Source organism: Python bivittatus, unplaced genomic scaffold (genome assembly GCF_059951505.1).
Source record: "Python bivittatus isolate LINGU-HERP-01145 unplaced genomic scaffold, Pbiv_v1 ctg000590_np1212, whole genome shotgun sequence".
Taxonomy (NCBI): Eukaryota; Metazoa; Chordata; class Lepidosauria; order Squamata; family Pythonidae; genus Python; species Python bivittatus.
The window spans coordinates 368,149-389,037 of NW_028277086.1; the positions used below are offsets into that span (position 1 = coordinate 368,149).

General features: G+C 57.3%; 1 protein-coding gene across 19 annotated transcripts in view; it reads right to left on the reverse strand.

The window, feature by feature from the left end:
* Positions 1-1,499: 1,499 nt before the first annotated feature.
* PLEC (plectin) overlaps positions 1,500-20,889 on the reverse strand; it is a 62,258-nt gene continuing 42,868 nt past the window's right edge. For all 19 annotated transcript variants that reach the window (XM_088148730.1, XM_088148729.1, XM_088148734.1 and 16 more), the window contains 14 exons: positions 20,731-20,883; positions 20,490-20,644; positions 20,149-20,275; positions 18,856-19,039; positions 18,359-18,516; positions 17,895-18,073; positions 17,096-17,234; positions 16,563-16,919; positions 15,697-15,780; positions 15,510-15,614; positions 15,037-15,135; positions 10,542-13,922; positions 2,192-9,223; positions 1,500-1,640 (listed from right to left, as the gene is read on the reverse strand). In XM_088148730.1, the coding sequence (XP_088004856.1) occupies positions 2,873-9,223; positions 10,542-13,922; positions 15,037-15,135; positions 15,510-15,614; positions 15,697-15,780; positions 16,563-16,919; positions 17,096-17,234; positions 17,895-18,073; positions 18,359-18,516; positions 18,856-19,039; positions 20,149-20,275; positions 20,490-20,644; positions 20,731-20,883 (11,472 nt within the window). In that variant the 3' untranslated portion in view covers positions 1,500-1,640; positions 2,192-2,872. The remainder of the gene's footprint in view (positions 1,641-2,191; positions 9,224-10,541; positions 13,923-15,036; positions 15,136-15,509; positions 15,615-15,696; positions 15,781-16,562; positions 16,920-17,095; positions 17,235-17,894; positions 18,074-18,358; positions 18,517-18,855; positions 19,040-20,148; positions 20,276-20,489; positions 20,645-20,730; positions 20,884-20,889) is intronic.

Sequence of the window (20,889 nt, forward strand, 5' to 3'; positions counted from 1 at the left end):
CGGGGCTCACAGCACCTCTTTCAGTAGCAGAGGGGCACTTTTAAAATGCAGTTGCGGTGATAAGGGGAGGCCAGATGCCTAGGATCCCATGCCAGCTTGAAATGTTCCATCTGAAAAGAGTGCAAACACACCTGCTGTCCCAGGTCACATTACAGGAACTGATCCTTTACACAGCTTTGTACGTTCCACCCCGTGCTACTGGCTCCAAACCAAATGAGGTCCAGGAAGTTGGGAAGGGAACAGACCACGCAAAGCCATTTCATTAAATCTCCTTTACTGCTCTCCTAGTGGAGAGGCCATACTGCAGGTTTTTACAAACACTTCAAGCTATTTACAAGTCAGGGTGTTAGTGTTTTCCTGCTCCCCAAATAGAGATGAACCTGGATAGTCTAATCTGGCAACAAGGTTAGTCCTGGGCAAAGGACACCCAAGGAAGGACGCCCAGCAGACTGCGCTGGTTGAGAGAAAATGGATATGGGCCTCCCCAGGTTAATACAGCATGCAAAAACAAAACACCACGGGTAATGAGAGGACAAGAGACAAATGCCAGGGATGGGATGGCTTGATCCACAGAAGCAAATAAGAAGCTGTTGGAGGAGAATGGCCTGACGATGTTTGTGGGGGGGAGGGAGGGAGGGAGGGGGGCTGCTGCCGGATCCCCTTTTGGGCCTGAACAGGGAGGGGGCAGGTGGGAAAGATGTCTGTGCACGGGCCCGGCACTCGGCGGAAAGGCTCCCTCTCTCTCAGTTGGCACAGCTCCACCGTGAGAGTGACCCCTGATGGCCAAGGGCCTTTGGGGCCAGGCAACGGCTCCCTGAGACGGGCAGACAAGGTGGTGGGCTGGAGGCTGCTTCAGGGGGCAGAAGCAGGCAAGGGCTGTTCCCAGCACGGCCGCCAGTGTCCCCAGGTCTGCCTCCTGCAGCCGGTGCAAGGGCGGTCCCTGGCAAAGCCCAGCAGGCAGACTTTGGGACCGCAGGGGAGCTCGCTCGGGTGCTGAGAATCGCGCCGCTGAGGAGCATCCGTGTTCGGCAGAAGAGCCCTCTGCACAGCTGCCCACCCCCCAGTCACTGCTAGCTACTCCGTGGTGGCTGCAAAGGGAATGGCAGGAGGTCCAACCCTGGGGCACGAGATCCACAGCAGCTGGGAAGGAGTTGGGATGGACATCCAGCAACACTAAAACAGTAAAGAAAGAAACAGGATGGGATGAGACAGAAGAACCCACATATGAGATGATGTTATCAAACCAAGTTGGTGGAAATGACAGCTGTCCTCAGCCCACTGGTGCCCGCTGGGCTGCTGCCCCTCCCCACCTGTCCCCTCCTGGGAGGCCGCAAAACGGCAGGCTGAGGCTGAGGCTGAGGCGGGGGAGTTCGGAGGCCGAGCCTGCGGCAGGTGGGACCGCCGGCAGCAGGGCCTCCTCTCTAGCCTGGCTGCGTTCAGGGGGTCCAACCTCAGCTCGCCAGATCACCCCTGGGAGAAGCCGGGGGCCCCGGAGTTACCTTTGCGGATGGCCCCTCACGAGGAGCCGGCCGACCCGGGTCTCCTCGGGAGCCGGCGCTGGACTCGCTAGCTTCAGAGAACCAGCCAGGGAGTTCTCGCAGTGACAAGGGGACTTCTTTGGCAGGACTAGAAAAAACAGCCTGAGAGAAAGAGCACACGTTATGACCGAGTGGCACGAGCAAAACTCAGGCACCCGCAGCCGTGACCTCCGCCGAGCTGCCTCCTCGTCAAAAGGCCCTCCCCAGGACCCGTACCACCACGCAGAACGCCCTCCAGGAGCATCCTCCCCCCGCCCCCCAGCAGAGAGAAGGCCACAGAGCCCAGCTTTCCCGAGACCTGACAACTGTCTCTGCAGGGGCCACGCGCAACAGGGCTTGGACGCTGCCCCGCCAAACCGTCCTCCCGACAGCCTGCCTGGCCAGTCTGGCGTAGGGCACTTCCCAGCTAGACCTAGCAGGACCCCCCCCCGCCCCCGCAAAGCGTCCCAGGAAACTGAGGAAGGAGAGCTGCGCCCAGACAGGGCCAGGATCTGCCGAGCCAGCGGGAAAGTCGCGGGGAGAGGGAGAGGCGGCCGGGCAGGAGAGCCGTGGCGCATCGAGCACGGAGAGGAGAGGAGCGGCAGCGGTGGGCAGGTGGGCTCATCTGAGAGGCGGCAGGTGCGCAACAGCACAGCAGGAGCCCCTGCACTTACGGTCCAAGCGCAGAGTCGGGTGTGGAGGGGGAGCCAGCCAAGGAGTGTCTGTGGAGCAGCGCCAAGGAGAGCCCCTTCCGCGTCCCGCGGTGGAAGGAAGCAGCCCAGGCCACGGCGCTGGAAGCCTGCTGCACCCGGACATCTCTGGAGGGCGAATCGGTCCGGAGTGCCTCCTGCCTGCCGCCCCCTCGAGGCGCAGACGGTCTTTGCATAGACGGGTGATCCGGAGGTTCCGCAGGAAGGGGCAGTGGAGCTGGCAGAGCTCCTGGGATGGAGCCGCTCGCTGAAGAGGAGGGGAGATGGCCGAAAGGACGGTTGGTGCCCGGCCGTGGCCCTGGCCCTAGCCCTGGCCTGGGCTAGGGTGGGATTCTGTCCTGCAGGGGTAGGAGAGAAGCAGGCTCCAGGGGCACAAAGCGGTGTGGGGAGCACAGAGGCGTGCGCGCACTCTCTCGCTCCATATACAAATACTGTCAGAACCATCATATATATTAATATATTAGTGTAGTCTTTTTGGTTAAAGTTTAGGCACTGCTCTGGAAGGAAACTCTGGGTTTAATGTTAAAAAAGAGCAACAGCAGTAGTAATAAAAATAATGGTAGGGTTAGCCAGTAGCCGGATCACATGCAGAGCAAGAGAAAGGAAACGTTATCTCAGGCTTGGGGAGGGAGGGGGAAGGGCCCTTCAGGCCACAGGCAGCTGTTTTCCGGGCAGTTCAAGAGGGGGCCAGTTTCCTTCCCACCCACAGCTCCCCTCTGGGTAGATCAGGGTGCAACTGAGGTCAGCTGCATCCACGCTGCCGCCGCTGCCGCCGCCACCGCCAATACTAGGGCCTGATGTGTATCTACGGCCATAACTTGATGAACTGTAGGAGGAGGAAGAGAAGGAGACGGAGAAGCCGGAACCGGTGGCATCAAAACTTCCTCGCCTGGAACCTGATCTGGAACCTGTTCGTGAACCCGACCGAGAGCCAGAGGTGGAACCAGAACCACTGACATTGTAAGGGCTGTAATATCCTTTGCTGGATTGGGAGGAGGCTTCTAGGAGACGAAGGCCCGTCCCTTCTTCAATCATACTCCTGTCTATGGCATCCTTGTAGGAGATCTTGAGTTTGGTTTTGGGACAGGTCAAGTACTTGGTGTAAGTGTTTACATCCCGAAGCTTCTGTGCAGTTCGTGCATCAATTGTGTTCTTCTGCAAGGCCTCCTCTAGCGAGACCCGTCCAGGCACCTCGGGCTCAATCAGCCCACCTGTCAGGTATTGGACTTCCAGGAACCGCTGGCCAGCTTCATAGTACAGCCAGCCCTTCTTTAAGGCTTGGGCAGCAGACATCTTGGTCTTGGTTCTTGGATCCTCAAAGCCATAGAAAGCCTTCTGAGCAAGGTTGATCCTATCCACCATGATCTTGTCCACCAGGCCCTTATTAACAGCATCTGCAACAGAGAACTTCTCCCCTGAACTTGGATCAATGATCCCACCAGTACAGGCCTGGGCCTCAAGCAGCCTCTGGCCTGTAATGTTATCTACAAGGTTGCGGTGCATGGCTTCTGTAACTGATACTTTTTCCAGGGTATCTGTGTCCAAGATGCCAGCAACTGGACCAGTCTCTTCAGTTGGATCACTCCAAGATGTCAGCTGGGTTCTTGCATGAGCAGGACTTACGGGATAGGAAGAGGAGGAGCCAACAGAGGAAGACCTGGATCGGAATCCACTGACATTGCCAGACAACATGTCTGCAAACTCAGTAATGGACAAGGTCCCTGAGCGATACTGGTCCAGGGCAGACTGGTCTATCAGGCCTTTTGCAAGGGCATCATCTATATCATACTGTCGTCCTGACCTCCGGTCGATGATCATGGACTTGACTACCCCATCAGAGGAGGAAATGGTGATTTCTTCCCATTCACACTCTTGCTCTGAGAGCTCCAAATAGGTCTGGTGGTCAATGAGGCCTTTGCGATAGGCTTCATACACAGACATTTCCTTCCCAGTTTCTGGATCAACAATCACCACCCTGCGTTTCCGAACAGAGGACTTGGAGGAGGTCTTCCTCTCCCGCTTTTTCTCCTTCAATGGCAGGAGGCACAGCCCAGTCTCTGGGTCAGTGATGCACCGTTCCATCAGCTGCAGATAAGTCAGGTTTTCCTCGGTGTTCGGGTCAAAGAACCCCTTGGTGTCATCACTTGGGTCCAGGAGGATTTCATTCATTTCCTCATCAAATAGGCCTCTCTTGTATGCCACTTCAACTGGCAGGCGATGACTCTCCTCTGGATCAATAATGCCTCCTGTAGCAATTTGAGCTTCTAGCAAACGGATCCCATGATCTTTCAGGATCAGTCCTTTCTTCATGGCTTGGAAAAGGGAGATTACCTTGCCTGAGTAGGGGTCCTTGTAACCTGTCACTGCCCGCTCTGCTGAAAGCAACTTATCTTTGAATTCTGGGCCCACGATGCCCATGCGCACCGCTTCCTCCACAGTCAGCTTGAGACTCTTGATGGGGTCAATTACATAACCAGTGGCTGCCTGGGCTTCCAGCAGCTCAAAAGCTGTCCCTGGGCGGAGAATGCCTTTCTTCATGGCTTGATATACAGACAACCTCTCCTTGGTTGAGTCCATGTAGACTCCAGCAATACAGCTGGTGCCCTCTAAGAATTGCTGCAACTTCTTAGAGACCTCCTCCACTGAAGTTAAGCCTTCCTGGAGTCGCTGGGCAGTGGCTTCATCCATGACCTTTGACCGTACCAACTCCTCAACTGTGATTTGCTTCCTCAGGCCCCTGAAGGTCAGCTTCCGAGTGTCACAGAGGGGTAGCAGGAGACAGCCTGTATTCTCATCCTTCTTACATCGCTTGAGGATTTGAGTATAGCTGAGCTTCTCATCTGTGGAAGGGTCTATATAGCTGCGGATCTCACTGGGCTCAGAAAGTCTGTCATAAGTCTCCCGATTGAAGTAGCCACGCTGGTAGGCAATTTCTAAGGGCAAGTGAAAGCCCAGGTATGGGTCTATAATTCCTCCTGTGGCCAACTGGGCATCTAGCAATCTGAGGGCTTCTTCAGAAGGGATGAGATCCTTTTTCATGGCCTGAAAAAGAGAGATTTTCTGCTCGCTGTAAGGATCTCGGTAGCCTGTCACAGCTCTCTCAGCAGACAGAAGTCGATCATGCATTTCTGGACCCACTATCCCTTTCCTGACTGCCTCATCTACAGTTAGCATTTCATTCTTCATAGGATCAATAATGAAGCCAGTGGCAGCCTGGGCTTCCAGCAAGGATCGGGCAACTTCAGGACTGATCAGTCCCTTTTTAAGGGTCTGGTAGATGCTGAGCTTCTGCTTGCTGGATGGAACGTAGATGCCAGCAATACAGCCAGTCCCATAGAGATATTTCCAGACGGTCTCTATCTCCAGAATCTCTCGGATGGTCTTGGAACCCTGCTTCAGTGCATTGTATATCTCCAGAGAGATTATCCTGGCCTCATAGAGGTCTTCAGCAGTGATGCGGCGCCTAATGTAATCGTAGGAGGTGAGGTCTTGCTGGCGGATGATTTCTGTTTTCTCTATAATCTCGATGATGATGATGATCATGCGTTCCTTTGTCATGTGACCTAAGCGGAACTCTTCCATCAATTTTTTACGCTGCTCTTCAGGGAGGAGATCAGAATTCATAATGTCCCAGAGGGACATGGAGGAGCCAGCAAGTTCTCCTGCTGGAATGTCAATTTGGGTTTCTTCAAACATCTTCTTGGTTTCTGCCTCAGTGTACACTTGGGTTGTCTCCACCACTGTTGGTCTTTCAGGCTGTTTCAAAGGCAGGAGATAAAGGCCAGTCTCAGGGTCCTCAATACACCTCTTTTTCAGCTGCAAGTAGGTAAGATTCTCCTTGGTGTTGGGGTCAATGAAGCCCCGGGTATCATCCGAGGGATCTGAGAGGGTTCGGTTGATCTCTTCATCAAAGTAGCCTCGCTTGTATGCCACTTCCACAGGAACACGATGACTGTGCACAGGGTCTATAATGCCCCCTGTGGCAATCTGGGCCTCCAGCAGGCGGATGGCATGGTCCCTGAGAATAAGCCCCTTTTTCATAGCCTCAAAGAGGGAGATGGTATTCCCAGAATAAGGGTCTCTATAGCCAGTAACAGCCTTCTCTGCAGAGAGCAGTTTCTCGTGCAGCTCTGGTCCCACAAGGCCAGCTTTCACTGCCTCGTTGACATGCAGCTTCTGGTTCCTTACTGGGTCCACCATAAACCCGGTGGCCGCCTGTGCCTCCAGAAGGACAGTTGCTGTGCTGGGCAGGAGCAGGTTCTTCCTCAGTGCCTCATAGATGTTCAGCTTCTCCTTGGTTTCTTCAACATAGATGCCAGCAATGCAGTCACTCCCTTTCAGGTACCTCTTCACAGCACCCACTTCGGCGATGTCTTTCACCGCCTTCTTCCCTTCCTTGAGTTGTTCATACTGTTGTGTGCTAATGATCTTGGACTCAAGCAGTTCACTAGCAGGCACTGGGGCACGCAAGCCACTGAATGTCAATTTTTCTTGCTTCTTGGCCTCGCTCTCTTCGATAATTGTGATTATTATCTTAATGACCCTCTCAATGGTTACTTTGCCAGTCTTGTACTGTCGCATCAACTCTCTCCTCTGCTCTTCAGTTAGATACTCTGAGTGGATCAGCTCCCAGACTGTTACCGTCTTGCCCTTTAGGCTGCCGGCTGGAACGTCAATTGTTGCCTTATCAAAGGAGTCTTTGACTGCACTATCTGAGTAGAGCTCCTCCTGATGAAGCCGTATGGCCTCATCTGAGAGGCAGAGCAGGTGGAGGCCTGTCAGCTTATCTATTTGGCACCTCTTCAGCAGCTGAGAATATGTGAGGTTTTCTTGGGCATTAGGATCATAGTACAGCCTGACATCATCAGCTGGATCAGAGAAGGCCTTGTTCATTTCCTCGCTGAAGTAGCCCTGTTTGCAAGCAACATCAAGCGGGAGACGATGGCTGTGCACAGGGTCAATTATGCCTCCGGTGGCAAGCTGAGCATCCAGCAGTCGGAGCCCAGTATCCTTAGGAATGAGATCTTTTTTCAGTGCTTGGAAAACAGAGACCACCTTCCCCGTGTACGGATCCTTATAACCAGTTACAGCCCTCTCTGCAGATAACAGCTTCTCATGAAGCTCAGGCCCCACCATTCCTGCTCGGACTGCTTCGTCCACAGGAAGCTTCTCGTTCCTCACTGGGTCAATGACATACCCAGTTCCAGCCTGGGCCTCCAGAAGTATGAGGGCTGTCTCAGGTTTCAACAGGTTTCTTTTTATTGCATCTGTGAGAAGTAACTTTTGGCCAGTTGACTCTATCAAGATGCCCGCAATGGTGCCAGTACCCTTCAGGTACCTTTTTATGGCATCAATACTGGCCACCTCCTTCACTGTCTTCTTCCCTTGGTGCAGCTGACTGTAGAGTTCTTTGTCCAGGATTTTGCTCTCCAGCAACTCAGCTGCCGGCACTGGAGCCCGAAGGCCTTCAAAACAGAGTTGGCTCTTCTTCTCACTCTCCTCAACAACTGTAATTATGATCTTAATTATTTTCTCCACGGTGATCTTTCCAGTCTTGTACTGACGCAGGAGCTCCCGCTTCTGCTCCTCAGTAAAATACTCAGAGTTGATGATTTCCCAGATGGTAACTGTCTTTCCCTGAAATCTGCCAAAGGGGGCTGACACCGTGGCTTTCTTGAGCACATCCTTGGCCTCTTGATCGGTGTAGACCATTTCCTGTCCTCTGGCTGCTTTGTCTGTCAGCGACAGGAAGATGAGCCCAGTCTCAGGGTCAGTCACACATCTTTCCATGAGCTGCAGGTAAGTCAGGTTCTCTTGGGTATTGGGGTCAAAGAAGCCCTTGGTGTCATCAGTGGGGTCAGAGAGGACCCGTTGCATCTCCTTATCAAAGTAGCCTCGTTTGTACGCGATGTCCACGGGTAGGCGGTGGCTGTTGACAGGGTCAATGATGCCTCCAGTGGCAATCTGGGCCTCCAGAAGCCGAATGCCATGGTCTTTAATGATGAGATCTTTGGTCATTGCCTGGAACAGGGAGATCTTTTCACCTGTGTAGGGGTCCTTATATCCAGTCACTGCCCTCTCTGCAGACAACAACTTATTGTGCAGTTCAGGCCCAACCACTCCTTCTTTCACAGCCTCACTGACAGAGATACTCTTGTTCCTCACGGGGTCTATAATGAAGCCAGAGGCAGCCTGTGCTTCCAGCAGGATGAGTGCTGTGCCTGGGCTGAGGATCTGCTGCTTCATGGCCTCATAGATGCTCATCTTCTCATTGGTGGGCTTCATCAGGAGCCCCGCTATGCTGCCTGTGCCTTGCAGGTATTTCCTGATGTCCTCTTCCTGGGACAGCTCCTGTACGGACACTCTCCCGTGCACCAGATTCTCCCAGTTTTCTTGGCTCAGGATGCCAGCCTCTGCCAGCTTTTTGGCAGACACCTTCTGTCGAATACCATCAAACGCCAACTCTGGTTCACCATTTTGAGAGACACCGTCGAGCATATCTTGGCCGTTCGGCACACGTTTTCCTGGGGACACTTGTACAGCTGCCTCTTGAGGAAGGTCATCAGTCTGGATCATGATTTCTCGGGTCTGAGCAAGAGCAGCCTGGTGTTCCTCTTGCAGCTGCTTCAGTTTCTCCCGGAGCTTTTGGTTTTCCTCAGCCAGAAGCTTCTCCTGCTGCTGACGTTGCCTCTCCAACTGCTGGAGCTCCTCTTGCTTTTGACAGACACTCTTCTCTGCTTCTGCCTGCTTCTCCCTGGCAACCTTCAGGGTGGCTTCCAGCTGTTCCTTCTCCTGCTCCATCTGCTTCTGCTGACGTTCCTGCTCAGCCTTCAGGCTGTGAGCTTTCTTAACCTCTTCCTGGAAGAGGTTCTCCAGCTTGGCCTTCTCCTCCTCAACAAATCTCTCCTTCTGCAGCAGGGCATCCTTCTCCGACAGGAATGTTTGCTGGAGCATCTGTGTCTCCTGGCGTAACTGCTCCTTCTGAGCAGTCTGCATCTGGGTTGGGAAGAAAACAAAGAGCATCAACCAAATGGTACCCCCCCCCCAAAAAAAGAGAAAATGCTGAAGGGGAATTGACAGAGATACTACAGGTCATATTAAAAGGCAGTTGTCAGTGGCTACGTGCTCAACAGTCATCCTCTCTGGCCAACACAGAAGGGAAGAAGTCATCAGACAGTAACTACATGCCACACGTAAGTCAAGGAAGCAGAAGATAGGGAAGCAGGGGCATTTTCATCTCATTTTATGAAACGCTGCCCAATTCCTTCTGAACAGGCCTCGGCCTCAGAGGGACTGTCTATGGACTGACCACGAAAGGAGCCTTCCCAGAGAAGAAACCAGATGAGAATGGGTTGTGTGATTTCTTCCCAAACCCACTGCCAACTCATGGAAGAGTCCCTTCAGTTTGAAGGCTCTGAGCAAGCAATCCATCTCTGTCTTTGCACAACCCTTACTTGGCTAGCTGCTGCCCCACACGTGGGTGCATTCTGCACTTGAGAGCGAGCACAGCGGTGGAGCGAACTCTGCCACTTTTGCCCAGGGGCGAGGGACCGCTTGTGCAGAAGGTCTTTAGAAGTCCTCCCCCAGCCCCTCCTGAGGGGCCCCACGGGGGCATCCCCAGACCGGCCTCAGGAGGGCAACGCTGTTGATGGTGCAACACTCCACCCCGCCAGCTGTCTTCACGCCCTTTCTCTTCACAGTTGCCATTTGCAGTTCTGTCAAAATTCAGACGGACTTTGACAGAAACAGTAAGAAGCAGTTGTTTGAATCGGGAGACTCCAGAGTAGCATCTGTCGTTTGCACTCTTGGTTCAGCAGTACACCGCTCATGCTCCTAATGTTTTCCTTTGCTTCCTTGATGCAAAGAGGATTCCCTGCTGAAATGAGGAGCAGTCTGGGCCACGGGAGAATACCCTAGCCAGCCATTTCCCAAAGTATGACTTACCACGACGGTCTTCTGATAGGCAGAGGGAAACCTGGTCACCAGTACTGACCTGCAAGCAGCAGGGAACCTCTTCTGCACCCCACCAGGGAAGCAAGAACACCTCCTGCTCCTGCTCCTCTTCAGGCTGATGGGAGAGAACGGCGGGTGCTCCCCCTGAACACGCAGCCTGGACCCCGCGGTAGGGTAGGCCCTTGCGGCAGGGAGCGTGGTCCACTGCGTCTGCACTGTTAGCTTATCCACCCCGTGGAGTGGCACCTCTCCCTCCTGCCTGGGGCCACCTCAGCTGTGGACTAACTGAGGGCACCCGGGGTGGGGCTGATGGGCATTTCTCAACCTCAGGGGGGTAGGGAACCACAATCAGGGCAGGTACCTCTTCTGACTTCTGCTGCAGTAGCTTGGCTTCCTGCTTCAGCTTCTCCTTCTCCACCTCCAGCTCGGCAATAGCCTTCCGCAGTTTGTCAGCATCCTGGTCGCTTTGCTGCCTCTGGATCTCCAGGGTCTGCACCAGGGTCATCTTCTCCTGAGTAGATAGCTCCATCTGGTGCAGCTTGCTGCTGATCTCTTCGGCCTGCTTCTTGAACCGCTTGGCCTCTTCTTCCGCCTTTGCCTGGGCTAGGCTCAGTTCTGTTACCTGCAGCTTCAGCCGCTCAGCATCGGCAGTGATTTCCAGCTGCCGCTTACGTTCTGCCTCCAGGGTTTTCTGGAAGCCCTCCGTCTCCTCCTCCAGCCGCAGCTGTATCTGCTCCTTGTCCTCCTGCAGCTTCCTGGCCCGCTCCTGAGCCAGGTCCTTCTGCTTCTGCAGCATCTCGGCCTCGGCCTTCAGCTGCGTGGCTTCCTGGATCGCCTGCATCTTCTCCTTCAATATCCTTTCTGCCAGCGCCCGCTGCTGAGCCAGATCCTCCTCTGCCAGTTTGCGCATGCGGGCAGCCTCCTGGGCTTCCACACTCAGTCGGGCAGCTTCCTCTGCCACTTGCTTCATTTTTTCGGCTTCCTCGGTTAGGATCTTCTGCATGTTGTCCTTGTCCTTCATGATGAGCATCTTGTTCTCCTCCTCAATACGGGTTTTCAACTTGATCAGCTCCTCCATCTGGATCTTCACTTTGAATAACTCCTCCTCGACTTGGGTCTTCTGCTTCATGGCTTCGGTCACCTCTTCTTTCAGCCGCTGCTGCTCCTCCTCCAAGATGTTCTTCTGATGGTCTGTTTCCTCCAGCCGCAACTTGACTTTGGTCAGCTCCTGTTCCACCTGGGCTTTTTGCCTCAGTGTCTGCTCCGCAAACTTTTTGTGCTTCTCCATCTCCATGTCGGCCAGCTGCTTCTGCTTGAGGGCTGCCTGTTCTGCCTGGGCTCGCTTGGCCGCTTCCAGCTCTGCCTCCTTCCGGAGCTTCTCGGCATCCTCTTGCGCCCTGGCTTTGACCTGGGCCTCCTCCTCTGCCCTCTGCTTCATGCGCTCGGCTTCTTCCACCAGCTGCCGGGACAAGGTGGCGTCTTGCTCCGCCTTGAGGCGGGCAAAGTCTGCTTCCTCAGCAGCTTTCTTGGCTCTCTCAGCCTCCTCCTTCAGCCTGTCCAAGATGCACTGCTCCTGCTGCCTGGTCTGCAGCAGTTCCTGCTCCTTCTGCTGCGCCGTGGCCAGGTGAGCGGCCTCTTCAGCGGCAATCCTCTTCTGGGCTGCCTCCTGGGCCAGAAGGATCTGCTTCTCCGACTCGTTCTCGGCCAGCTCTTTCTGCCTCTTGGCCTCCTCCACCTTCGCCTTCAAGCGCTCCACCTCCTCCAGAGCAGCTTTGCGCTGCCTGGCGGCTTCCTGCTCGGCAGCCAGGATCTTCTTGAGCTTTGCTTCAGCCTCTTTGCGGCGGCTTTCCTCCTCCAGGGCCACCTGCCGCAGCTTCTCGCCCTCGAGCTCGGCTTGCTCCTTGCTACGCTGGATCTCCTCCGCGCTCTGCCTAATCTTGCTGAGTTCCAGCTCCAGGTCTGCCTTTCCCACAGATGCTTTCTCAAAGTTGATCTTGAGGATGCGGATTTCCTCCTCAATGATGCGCCGCTGCTTCAGTGTTTCATTGACAATGGTCTTCTGCCTCTCCAGCTCATTCTCGGAAGACTTCTTCAGCTGCGCAATCTTCTCCTCGATGTCGTGTTTGTGCTGGGACGCCTGCTCCTCCAGCATCCTCCGCTGGTAAGCCTCGTCCTCTGCCAGCCGCCTCAGCCGCTCATTCTCAGCCTCCTTCTCCTTCAGGGAAATTTCCGCTTCCGCATTGAGGCGCGACGCTTCGTTGATGGCCGCCAGTTTCTCCTTGAGGATCCGCTCGGCCTCCGCTCGCTGCCGGGCAGCCTCCTCCTCGGCCAGCTGCCGCTGCCGCTTGGCCTCCTCAGAGAGGGCGCGCAGGCGACCTGCCTCTTCTGCCAGTTCCCGCAGCTTGGCGGCCTCGTCCTCCAAGATTTGCTTGGACTTCTCGCTGGCGGAGCGGGACTCCTCCTCGGTCCTGGCCTTGCTTTGCAGCAAGAGCTCCATCTCGGCCCGCAGCTTGGCCAGCTCCTCCTCCAGCTCCCTCCGCTTCTGGATGGCCTCGCTGACTTCGCTCTTGAGGCGGAAGAGCTCTTCCTCCAGCAGCAGGCGCTGTTGCTCCCCATTCTCCATCTCAGCCTTCAGGCGAATCAGCTCCTGCTCAGCCAGGAACTTCTGCTGGGCCGTGCCCTCCGCGAGCTTCCGCTGCTTTTCCAACTCCTCCTCGGCCAGGTCCTTCTGGCGCAGGGCTGACTCCTCCGCCTTGCTCCGCTTCCTGGCCTCGCGCTCGGCATCCTCCTTCTGCTTCTCTGCTTCCTCCTGGGCCAGGGCCTTCTTGTGGGCCACCTCCTCCGCCTGCAGCCGGAGCCGGAGCGCCTCGTTCGCCTTCTGCTGCCACTTCTCCAGCTCCTTCTCGGCCTCCTCCTTGACCTGCTCAGCCTCCAGCTGCTGCTTCCTCAGGCGTTCGGCCTCCTCCTGAAGGTGGGTGATGGTGACGTGCTCTTGCTTCAGGGACATCTCCAGCTGGGCGGTCTTCTCAGCGAAGGAGAGGCGCCGGCTCTGCAGGTCTGCCTCGGCACTCTTCTGGGCCATCTCCCGAGCAACCTGGATCTGCCGCTCCTTCTCCAGCTCCGCCTGCTTCATTCGGCGCTCGGCTTCCTCCGCCTGGGCGCGGAGCTTCCGCAGGTCCTCCAGGGCTTTCTGCTTCTCTCGCGCCGCTTGTTGCTCCGCCTGCACCTTCTCCTTCAGCTCCTCCTCTGCCTCGCGTTTCTTCTGGGTCTCCTCCTTGACCTGCCTGCGCAGGCGCTCGGCCTCCTCCTGGGCGGCTTTCTTCTGCCGCTCCGCTTCTTCTGCCCGGGCCCTCAGGGCCTGGAGCTCACCTTCCGCCCCGGCCTTCTGCTTCTCGGTGGCCTCCAGTTGGAGGCGGATGACGTGGATCTCCTCTTCCACTTTCCTGCGGCTCAGCTCCACCTCCTCTATCAGCTGCTGCTTAGACAGGATCTGCCTGTCGGAGCTGAGCTTCATCTGTGACAGCTCCTGCTGGATGTTCTGCTTCTGCTGCTCAGCATCCATGGCCGCCAGCTGCCGCCGGCTGACCTCCTCCTGCATGCGCTGCTGCAGCTCCTGGGCCTCCTGCTCAGCCTGAGCCTTAGCCTTGGCGTGGGCCTCGGCCAACTGCTTCTGCTTCTGCAGCTGGGCCTCCACCTCCGCCAAGCGCTTCCGCTCCTCCTCCTTCAGTTTCTCGGCGGCTTTCTATGGGGAGGGGGCAAAGAGAAGGGGAGGGGGAGAGAAAGAAAGATCACAAGAGCAGATGGGGGGGCGAGGCTTCGGGAAGGTGTGTGGTGACCGGAGGAGGGGGCGAGTGACTCTCACGTAGGGCAGCAGGCAAGGAAGCAGGAAGACCCACATACTGAGAAAAGAGGACGGATGGACGGACGCCAGAGACAAGCAGGACCCAAGACAAAAGAGCTACAGGAGCACACCGCCACCATGCGCAATGCACTGCCACCGCGCAGCAGAACGCCCAGCAGACGAGGAGCCCGTAGGCTTTGGGGTCCAGGGAGATCCAACCTAAGGGGACGTGAAGGGTGGGAAGAAACCGCAGCCGCACAGCAAGGGAGACAGTGGGGACGGCGCCCCTCTCCCACCGTCCTCCGAGCCCCTCCTGTGAGCCCTGGGGGAAGTCAGGAGGGAGGCAGGTGACCATTCACGCATACACACAGGCCAGGCAGAAGGAAGCAACGCACCAAGGGGCAGGAAACCTTGCAAGCGTCTGCACGGCGGGCAGATCCACAGGCCCAGCGGGACAGAGGTGCCTCCCTGCTCCAAACGCCTCTGCTGTGCCTCATCCTGTCCTTCCCACTCGGCCCACCAGAAACCCCCGTCAGTCCCACGCCCCCTCCCTCAGTTGTGTGGACAGGGCAGGGCTATCGGGAGGACAGCGTAAGGGTGGGAGCACGTGCAGAGCGAAGGAGTACCTGGTACACAAACTCCCGCCGCATCCTCTGGATGTTAACCCTCCGTTAGAGCCCCACCAACACACACCTGCCCCGACCAAGCCCAGGCAAAGCAGCTTGACTTCCAAAGGGCAGAAACCAAAAGTTAAAAACGGGAGGAGTCCAGAGCAAATCCCAGGAAAAGAGGGCAGGAAGGAGAGCCCCGGAAGCGGACCCAGGCAAAGGAGCAGTGGGCGTAGCAGCCCATCGGGGAAGTGCAGCTTCTTCCTGCAGGGCGATGCCCATGCTGCGGGGCTCCACGCAGGGCCAGGGACTGCCCAGGCGAGGGCCAGAGAAGCGCAACGGCCCACTGGGAGGGAGCAGCACCCCAACCATCCCGATGCAGCCGAGCCATGCTGGGCGCCCCTTACCTCCTCTTCCTCCAGCCGCCGAAGAGTCTCTGTAATGAACCTGATGTACTGGCTGGTCAGTGTGGTCAGCTCACTGTATCGAGTCCGCAGGTCAACGTACTGCAAGGTCAAAGGGGATGGGGGCCTCAGGTCAGCCCTGATGGCCTCTTCCTCCCAAGCGAAGGTGCCAAGGCTCCTCGGGCAAAGGAAGAGGCCCCAGGCCGGGATGCCCGGCGTGAGGGCAGGAGCTCGAGAGCGCCCTCTCTGGGCAGCACGCGGCTCTCAAGGGAAGCTGCTGCTGCTGCCCCAGAAACAAGACCCCCAGTTTTGACCAAGAACCCCTGGCGACCCCCTCTTTCCCGGGAATGACCCCCAGCACCCAGTCAGGAACCTCTTCCTTCCCACCCAGCTGGGACGGCAGCTGAATGCTTCTGTTCTAGAGCCTCCATCCCACAAGCCCACCGACCCTCTGCGGGTTTGTCCAGCCCCCTCACCTCCTGAATGATGCTGTCCGAGGCGGACTGGACTTTAGGCTTCTTGACGGGAGAAGCGACGGGCTCCACTTGGGCTTTGTAGGTGACCAGCTGCAGTTCATAATCCTTGAATGGAAAGAGGGGTTGGCTTGGAGGCTCGAGTCCAGCCCGCTGAGCCCGGCCGGCAGAGCCCAACCCACCCACTCACCTTGATGGCATCGATGTACTGCTTGGCCAGGTGGTGGCACTCCTCCACCTTCTCCCAGTTCTGCTCACATTCTCCCAGAAGTTTCTGCAGGAACAAGAGGCCAAAGAAATGAGCGGGCCGCCCTCCCCAAGGCTAGTGGCGCAGGGAGGGCCCGTGGCTCAAAAAGAAGGGAAATTCAGAGGGAAATTCTGCCCAGAGGCGCCTCAGAGGATCCCTGTGGCAGCCCCAGCTCAGCACAGCCCCCCACCCCACAGCAGCCCACAAAGCAGCTCAGGTGGCTGAGGATGGGGCCCCTCGCTGCCCAGGGCCCCTCAGAGAAGCTTCACGCTCTTGGCCCGAGGAAGGAGCAGGGGCTGCGGGCCTCAGAAAGCTCCGCCAAGCTCCAAGGGAGCCCCCAAGCCGGACCCTTGGGAAAATCCCTCCCTTCCCCTTCTCAGACTGGCAAATAAAACCCTATCATATTTAATAATTGTATTTTATGCTATAGTATTTATGTTTTTATTGGTTTTAAATTGTTTGGTTGTGAACCGTCCAAAGTCCCTCCTTGTGGGGGAGTTGGGCAGTGATATAAATTTGATTTATAAATGATTTATAAAAAATAAAACAGCCTGAATTTTCCAGTTATATGCAGTTAGTAAAGCCTCTTTGTTGGTTGAATTAACCTACCCTTCCCTTTGCAAATGTAGAGTCAGAGTCAGAGCCAGGCCTGGCCTCATCGAAAGCCAGGTCTACCTCTCGGGACGCTGGCCCCACACCTCTCCCACCCTGGAGGCCTCCGCTCGGCCTGGCTAGCCCGGGTCCCGCTGCTGGGCTTCCCTGGGGCCTCTGCGCCAGCCAGGTCCAGCATCCACTTGGCCAGGCCTCACCTTCTCTTGCAGCAGCTGCTCGCGCACCCTCTGGCTGGTGGTGATGGGCACGGCCTGGAGGCTCTCCTGGCGCTGCCGGGCATCCTGAATCCACTCCATCAGCCAGACATAGCTGTCGCGGTAATAGCGCAGCTGGCGCCCCAGCTGGTCTAATTCCCGCTGCCGCAGGTCGATCTGGGCCAGGACAGCCTGCCAGCGGTCAAGGAGCTGCTGCACGCGGTCCCGGTAGCGGTCCAAGTCCAGGTCTCTCTCGCTGTGGCCTCTCACCATCCTTTCATTCACCTCACTGGCCTTGGCCAGATCCACTTCCAGTGTGCTGAAGACCGGCTGGTGCCCTTCGACCTGCCCACGCAGTCTCTGCAGGAGACATACCCAGGGTGGGAGGTCAGGGACGGGACCAGGCCTTCCCAGCCTTGGCCTCGTCCTGACCCGGCCACAGCCCTCCCTTATCAGGTCCTTCCAGCAGGCCCAATGGCCTCCCTCCCGGCCAAGTCAGCCCCTCTTCCCTGGCAGCTATGGGCCCAGCTGCTCACCTTGAGCTCCGCCTTGGTAGCCTCGACAGCCTTGAGGTCAGACGGCACGGCCCGAACATCTTTGAGCTGCTCTTCGTAGCTCCGGACCAACTCCTCGGCCCCTTGGGTGCTACGGATGACCAGGTTGATGGTCTTCAACCTGCAGGGAAGGCGGGTGGACTTAAGACATGGCAGCCGGACAAGGTTGCCCATCTGGAAGGGAGTTACGCTGGGGATTTTGAAGTTGCGAAACACAAAGGTTCTCTAAGTGACGCTTTGCCTCCAGGACATACAAGAATGAAGCCACATCATCCTTAAAAAAACACGGCTGACGTGGAGACTAGTGCCAGCTAGGTCGCTCTTGAGAGAGCAGTCTGTAACCTGGAGGGCTATTACTGCAAAGCCCCTTTGCCAGGAGATACATGAAGGGCCAAAGGGAATGAGCAAGGAGGCGCTAACACAAAGATCACACCCATCCCCAAAACATCCAGACCCTGGAGTGGAACCTCCCCTCAAAGTGGTTCCTTCTTCTCTGCCAAATACATCCATATTTTACAAATACAAAACTGGGCGAAGGTCAGCAGAAGAGCCAGCGAGGTAAATTTGAAGTTGCAAGGAACCCCCAGGAGAACGTAAAAGCAGAAGGTGGGGAGCTGGATCAGAGGGTCTCCAGAACGCACTGATTCCCCATCTAGAACCTCCAACCTGCTTCTGCTGGACTGACTCTTAGGAGTTTATAATAAGCACAAGGGTGGCAAGACTCAGTGCCCACCCTCCCCATGGCTGGGCAGGGTCAGAGTTGGTGCTAAGAGGCACCTACTTCTCCAGGAAGATGCTGGAGAGGCTGTACACCTGACCCATCTTCTGCAGCGTGATATCCAGTTCGGAGTGCAGTGTGGGGGCCGAACCAGCCTGCTCCGGCTGAGCCAAGACCTGCTCTGTCTGGGCGCTCACTTTGCCCAAGCTCTTCTGAAGGCTTTCCAGCTCCAAGTGGATCTCCTGAAGAGAGGGAGGGGGGTGAGGTCAGGGACCCAGCCCAACCAGCTGCGAGGACAGATGTCGACATACATACTCCTGGGGAAAGGGCAGGACCCTCCCTGTCCCACCTCAAAAGCCCTGGAATTTCTACAGCGCCTCTCCAAAGCTCCCAGGCAGTCGGGGGTCCTTCCCCCTCACTGGAACGTGTCCAGGACAGGGCAAGCCTCTCCTGGGCCCCAAGGAGACCCCAGCAGTGGGGATCAGGTTCTGCAGCTGCCCTGCTCTCAATACAACGGGAAGCCATGCCTGCTGGTCGCTGATGCGCTGTGCACATTCCTTAATAGGATCTTGGTCAAGTGGAGAACGAATTTTGTGTATGGTCCGGGACTCGCAGCCTTCGAGCTGCAGGCGGATGTCCTTCAGCTGAGAGATGAAGTTCCTGCACAGCGACTCCTCCTGTTCCCCTGCCACCCCACAAACGAAGCCTAGAATTAGTGGATGAGAAAGCAACCCTTTCTCCTGCCCCAGGTGGTGGTGGGGGGACCACAAAGAGAGAGGGGGCACCAGCCCCTCTCTTGGCCACAGATCAGTCAAGATGGGAGCAAGACAGCATGCCAAGGCCATCCATGGAGCACAGCAAGGGAGTGCGAGGGAGGGAGGGAGGAGGTGGCCATCTAAACGCAGAGAGGCCCAGGCTGAGGCTTGGGCAGCGGTCCCGGCTGGGGGGCACCCAAAGCACAGCCCTTCCACCGGACCAAAGGGTTCTCAGGGGCCATGGCCTGCAAAAGGCCCCCAGACCTTACCTTTCTCCAACCCGCGCAGCAGCAGCTCATACTTCTGGGTGCAGACGGTGTATTCGCGCTCCACATGCAGTCGGTCATCTGGGAGGAAGTTCTGAGAGTCCTGGCTGTCACGCAGGAATTCCTGGTAGTGGGTTTCCAGGCTGCGCAGCGTCTGCCGGTAATCCTCAGGGGGCATTGTCCGAAACTGCGGAAGACAGGCCTCGTCAGGGGGACCCTCCCCTCCTCATTGTCCCCAAGAGGACGCAAACCAAGTCAGCAGACATTCAGACCCCCTGAATGCCTCCCCAGTGCAACGCTGAAACCTCGGCTAACCAGCCCCCAGTGGCCTAAAAAGGGGTGGGGGTCTGCATTCCCTCCCGCTCTGCTTCAACCCTCTGCCTGCCCCAGGCAGAGCCAGGGACCACCAACGCGGCACTCTCTGCATTGCCTGGCATTGCCACGCAGGAGGCCCCGGCCCAGATGCACACAGGCAGAGTTATGCCCTCCTTGGGAGACTGGGGGCACCGCCTGGGAATTCCTCGGCCCACAACAAGCAGTGAAGCTCAGGCGGCTACAACAGCCACGGGACCGGCAAGGGTGCGGCTGCTGCCTTGTCTGACCTACCTGCGCCCCACATCCCAAGCTCTACCTGAGGCTGCTTTGGAGACAGGTTAGACGCCCGCCTGGGGCAGCGCACAGGCCCCAAACGTTGATGGGAAGAGGCTGCTGGAGCCCCTCCACTAGCCGTGCTGGCCCCCAGCATGTTTCCAATCCAGTCCAAAGACCGAGCTGGTCTTTGGACTAGACTCTCAAAGGCTCCCCTCCCCTGCAACCTGCCCACACTTCAGGACTGGGAACGAAGACTGCTCGCTCTTCCTCTCTCCTGAGAACAGCGCGCCCCACCCAAACCCCTGAACCTGCAGGTGGCATTGCCAGTGGGGGCTCAATCTCTTGTGGGCTTGGCTGGCACTGGGGCCATCGCCTCTCGGAGGGGGTGTCACTCCCGCAGTCTGCCCATTTCAGGTACGTTGAAGTACCACAAACCCCCAGGGCACCCCCAGGCTTCTGCTCTCTTCCCTGGCAACCACAAGAAACCCGGGATGGGGCAGGAGGCCTCATTACCCAGCCATCAGTTTCCCCCTTGGGCTACTCCTATCCGGCCTCCCTGCTTTCGGACCCAAGGAACCCCAAGTCCCGGGGCTCAGCCGTGGGGAGAATGAGCCCTGCGGACCTCTCGGGTGGTTCTGCTGCTGGACTGCCCTTGTCGGGAAAGCCAGCACTGGGTGCGGGGGGGGGGGAGAATCTGGATCTCACAATGAGGAGGGACCAGGACTGGATCTGCTGGATCTCCCGCTGCAGATACTGCCAAGAGAGGAGGCTCTTCATGTTGATGTGCAGCTGGTGCCAAGCACTGAGCAGCTTCTGGTGCACCGTCTCCAACCTAAAGGGACGTCAGGGGGGTCAGGGCAGAGGCTGCCCCTCACCAGACCAGGGCAGGGTGGCCCCAGAGGGGACCCGAGCAGCCGAGGCGCCAAAGCCAGGCTTGGAGCCTCCACTTGGTCCCCAAGTTGGGGAGGCTCAGGGTGTGCGCAGTGCCTGGCTGGAGGAGGGAAGGGAAGGGAAGGGGCCTCACTCCCGCACATGGGGGCACGTACCTCCCGGCAGCCTCCAGGGCCTCCTTGTTGGGCGGGGGGACCAAGAAACAGATGGACGGGACGAGGGACTCCCTCCCGGCTGCATTCAAGACCTTCCACTTGTAGGGCTGGGCGTTGCTGAGGAGGGTGCAGTGATCCCCCTTGTGCACCGTGATCTGGAGGCGAGGAAGGGGGAAGCTCAGCTGCTGCAGCCCAGAGGCAGCCCCCCAGGCCTCCGTGCGTGGCCTCCCTTCTCACTCACCTCCACCTGCTTGTAGTCGCAGACAGCCTGGAGGGGCAGCCGGCCCCTGAGTGGGGGGCTCGGGCTGCGGGGCTTCAGCTGGACAACGGTCTTGGCCCGCTTGGCCAGCCCAGCCAGATGGCTCTGGTACTGCGCGAGATGCTCCCTCTCGTCCTAAAG